The 4,736-nt window shown below is 38.6% G+C and overlaps 1 protein-coding gene across 1 annotated transcript; it reads right to left on the minus strand.

The window, feature by feature from the left end:
• Window positions 1–3,583: 3,583 nt before the first annotated feature.
• Window positions 3,584–4,234, minus strand: LOC114194839 (trichohyalin-like). Its single transcript, XM_028085250.1, has one exon. The coding sequence runs from the start codon at window positions 4,232–4,234 to the stop codon at window positions 3,584–3,586; it is 651 nt and encodes a 216-aa protein (XP_027941051.1).
• Window positions 4,235–4,736: the final 502 nt, after the last annotated feature.

Here is a 4,736-nt window from a genome sequence, read left to right on the forward strand (position 1 = left end):
AAAATTAGGAATATTGACATCATTATTTTCAAAACATTCATTGTCATATCTGCATTATTTGGATTTATAAAAGAAAATAAATAGACAAACAAAGTATGTAGTGAAAGAAAACATAATTGAACATCACATTAACTGAAAACGAAAAATAGAACCAGTCCATAAATACATCCTAGAATGTTTTGGAGAAAAACAAAATAAAAAACAAGCATTACATTTGATTGAACTTAAACACCACCGGTAAATTCACGGTCTTCCAATTATCGTTCTACATGTTGGGAGGACAGGGCTGCACCAAACTGGAACTTCCTTCCTCAAATTTCATCTTCAATGACTGCAACTTGGCTAGCATTGATCCATCCAGCACTACGAAAGCTTTTCTTTAAGTTACAGATAGAGATCTTTCCTACCCTTGGCTCACGACCCTGCAAGCGAGCTAAGCTTCGTTCTTTCTTTTCCTCCATTAATCTTCTTTTATCCTCCTTAGTAGGCTTGTATCCCAGGCCGTATCTATTCTTGTTCTCAACAATTTTCAGTGGAAATATTGGTCCCTGTCCAACTTTGCCTAGGCCTTTCCCATATTCATAACCTTCTCTCAACATAACCCTTGCCATCATCAGAGAGGCACATGACAAATATGGATTTATCTGAAATGGTTTAACATACGTATTCCCCATTATTTCCAAAGCTTGAAAAGCCGTCTCAAGAGCCTCCTCTGTTGTTTCAATATATCGAGCAGATGAAGGACCACTCACCAGAAAATCTTCCTTTCTTGAAACTGTTTATCTTTTCTACATTCTTCCTCATCTTGTATCGTCTTTTCTCTTAATATCTCTTTTGCTTTTTCAATTCCATCATTTACTTTACTTCTATGGCATGCTTCCTTCCTTAGATATGGTGGTGTAAAGAAACGACCACTCCTTGTTATCCCACCAAGACCTGATATATTTTCAACAATTGGACCTTCATGCACAAAAGTGTTTTCAACTTGTTGTCCCTCACCCAATTCATGTACTCCATACTTCCATGGAAAAGCTCTATCACTTTCATAAGGAAAAGAGGAGGGCGTTTTTATCACTATGGATTGCCTTCCTTGTTCCATGAAAGAAGGTGCAGGTCTAGTGAAATGAATCACTAAAGGCGTGGTTAAATTGGATTGTTCATCAGTTTGGGCCAATACCTCCTCATCCTTCTTTCCATGAAAAACTTGCAGGAAATGCTTATCAACTAGATTTTGCAACTCTAGCTTGAACTCCACGCAATCATTAATAGAATGTTCGGCACCCGGATGGAATGCACATGCATTACTTAGATCATATTCGCTTTTTACTAGCCCCCTCTCTAATAGTGCTTCAAGAATGAATTTCATAGAGCTTCAAATTTCACTCACTTTTCTTACCAACCCTTTCTCCCTGACCTCAATAGCATTTGTTGAAGTCTTCTCATGCCCTAACAAAGGGTTATTTTCAATACTAGGTTTATCTTCTTTGAATGTCAACCACCCCGCATTAATCAAAGAATGTACCTTATATTTGAGAGGAAAACACCTTTCTGTCGAATGCCCTTTTACCTCTCCATGGTAGTCACATGTAGCATCTAGATCATAACTCTTGGAAAAAGGAGGTTGTTGTGGCTTCATTGGGCAAATTGCAACAAAAGATTTACGAAGAAGCATTAGTAACAACTCTGTGTATGTCATAGGAATGGGAGTAAAATGAATAAACTTCCTCTCCCTTCTTGTATTAGTACTTTGACCCGGGTTCTCACTATCACTAGCAGTCACTTTCTGAGGTTGCAACTGATTGTTTGAAACAGGCTGTATTTGGTAGGTGTACGGTTATCCCATGCGGATACGGCATGAACTTCAACTTCTTTTTCTTACTTTGATTGAAACCTGGTTTTTTTGTATTTGCAGTCGCGGGCGGGCCATATGCAATTATACCATTATTTATCCCAATCTCAATCCTTTCACCAATGATGATGATGTCCGCAAAATTAGAAGATATATTCCAATTCCCAATCATATGCTCATAAAATGGCGGCTATAATGTATTCACAAACATTGTAACCATCTCCTTATCATATAGTGGTGGCTCAACCTGGGCAGCTATCTCTCTCCAACGCTGCGCATACTCTTTGAAAGTTTCATTTTTCTTCATTGTCATATTTTGCAATTTTATTCTATCTGGTGCTGTATCCATATTAAATTTATATTGCTTTATGAAAGCATCAGCTAGATCCACCCAAGAATGAATATGAGTCGGCTCAAGATGCATGTACCAATTCAACGCTGCCCCAACTAGGCTATCTTGGAAAAAGTGGATAAACAATTTCTCATCATGAGTATGGCCAGCCATCTTTCGACAGTACATTGTTATATGGCTTTTTGGACACGTAGTCCCCCTATATTTCTCGAACTCAGGCACTTTGAACTTAGGGGGTATCACCACGTCAGGGACCAAAGATAAGCCTACAGCATCACTGAATCCATAACTTTTATTCCCTTCAATAGCCCGTAGTCTTTCCTCCAATATCTCTAACTTTCCCTTGTTATTCTCAGTCGATGAAATCACTTGAGCTAGTGTCTTTTCTTCTAAACCCACACATATAGTCGAAACATGTGGTGGAATCGATACCTTAGGATCTGTGTAGGTTGTGATTCCAACCACACTTTCTCTTAGGTGTACCTGGTTCCTAAAATCAACCATCCCAGTTGACACTTGGAACTGCTCATTAGGTGATGAAACATGTATGCTTGTATTACCACCAGAAAACGGATTCTTAACTTGCTCTACATACTCTGCCATTGGAGGTGTGTAACCCAAGGGTAAGCCATAAGGTGGAAAAGCTTGAGATGATGTCCCTTGACTCACTAGATGATGTGGTGGGTAAACCGGAGGTCCACTTGATACATGAGGATGAAAGCCTGGAGGGTAGGAAGTACCACCATCAACTACTAAACTTTCTCCTGAACTCTTCATAGTCATCAATGCCTCCAAGATCTGACCCATTTGATCCTTTATTTGGCTAATTTCACCCTTCACTTGGCTAATTTCTTCCTTCACTTCCTCATGTGCATTTTCCCAATCCTCCATTGTTTTGGAATTTGCTCGAGTTCTATAAGGGTGTCTCGGAAATTTTTCCGTATTCACTTACTATCACTCTTCTGTTTAATTTCAAATGAAGTGAGAAGTGAGAAAAAGGAAAAGAAAAGACAAAATGCAAATGCAAACATTCTAGCTAGAAACTATAAAGCTATGCGAATAACATTGCGAGTAATAATAGAAATTAACACAGAATAAAGTAGTCGATTCATCAGAAAATCCACAATGTTCAGAAGTTCATAACAATACGAAAAAGAAAGAAAGCATAAACATCAACTTCGAGCTCTAGCCACTATATTCTTCATTTCCCCTACTAGCTCTCTGCAATAACCGAGGAAATCTTCAATTTCTTTTGGTGGATTGAATATAGGCATTGCAATCTCAGCATCAGTTAAAATCCTGGGTACATCTTCAATTGCTCTGTTAGCTATAGCTGCTAACTTTGAAAAACATCCTCTCCAATACTCTGCAGTTCCTTTTAACTAAGCACATTCAGTTATCAATCTCTGATTTTCCTCCTCCGACTCTGCCCGGTACCAACTCTCCTCAGCCACTTTTGCTTCATAAGTTGATACTGTATCCTTCATCTGTCTCTCAAACTCTCTATTCCTGTACTGTATGTCATTTTCTAACTCTGCTTTATACCAACGCTCTTCTTCTAGCTTTGCCTCATAAGCTGCTGTCATTTTTTCTGTCTGTTGCTCCATTTCCTTAATCCTAACCTGTGCATTTCGCAGCTTGTTTAAGGCCTCCCTTTTGTCTCTTGCCAATTCTTCACATAATGCAATTTTCTCACATCCAGACAATACCACCGTTTTCTTCTCTTTGCCTCTCAAAGCTAGCTCTTTGTTAGCTGCCTCGAGATCTTGTTGTACTCTAAAGTGATGGTTTCTTTCCTCTCTCTGCTTCTTTATTAATACATCACAAGTTCTGATCCTGGCTTCAATGTCATGTTTGAGATCTATATATTCATGGTGAGCTTTCTGAAGATCATTAACAAGCTTACCATTTTTCTGCTTCATCTTTTCTATTTCTTCCTTAAGGGTTTTGACTTCCTCACTCTCCATATCTTGTTGTTCAGGCATGAAGGCAACTGGTTTGAATGGTAGCTTCACCACTTTAACCCTATCCATTACCCATTGCTGATAAGACGTCTTCTCATTTACTACCTACGACCTAGAGTCTTTTTCTGCACGCACCACACTACCCCAAGCACTTCTAATTCGCCAGAGTAAATCATTAGAGGTCCTTTCTTCATAGCAATTCTACACTACAACCAAAGATTCTGGATTTGGTGCACCTCGTATAGGATATCCAAATTGTCTTTGTGCTAATATCGGATTATAATTAACAAAATATTTGGTTCCTATAAGAGGTACATTTGGGTACTCCCCACAGTGTATGATATGTGATCTCTGCTGTCAGGATACCTCTCGTTTGATCATTCCATTATGTAACTTAGCAAAAAAACACGCCCATTCTTGCGCTCCTTCAGTTGTTGGCTTGTAATTTGGACTAATATGAGAAGTAAACCATTTATATAATATTGGCAAGCAACATGACAACTTCTTCTTCTTAGATTCATAACACATATTCAAATTTCCATAAACATTAGCTAAAATTGTTGTGACTGGG

This window comes from Vigna unguiculata, chromosome 8 (assembly GCF_004118075.2).
Source record: "Vigna unguiculata cultivar IT97K-499-35 chromosome 8, ASM411807v1, whole genome shotgun sequence".
Classification (NCBI taxonomy): Eukaryota; Viridiplantae; Streptophyta; class Magnoliopsida; order Fabales; family Fabaceae; genus Vigna; species Vigna unguiculata.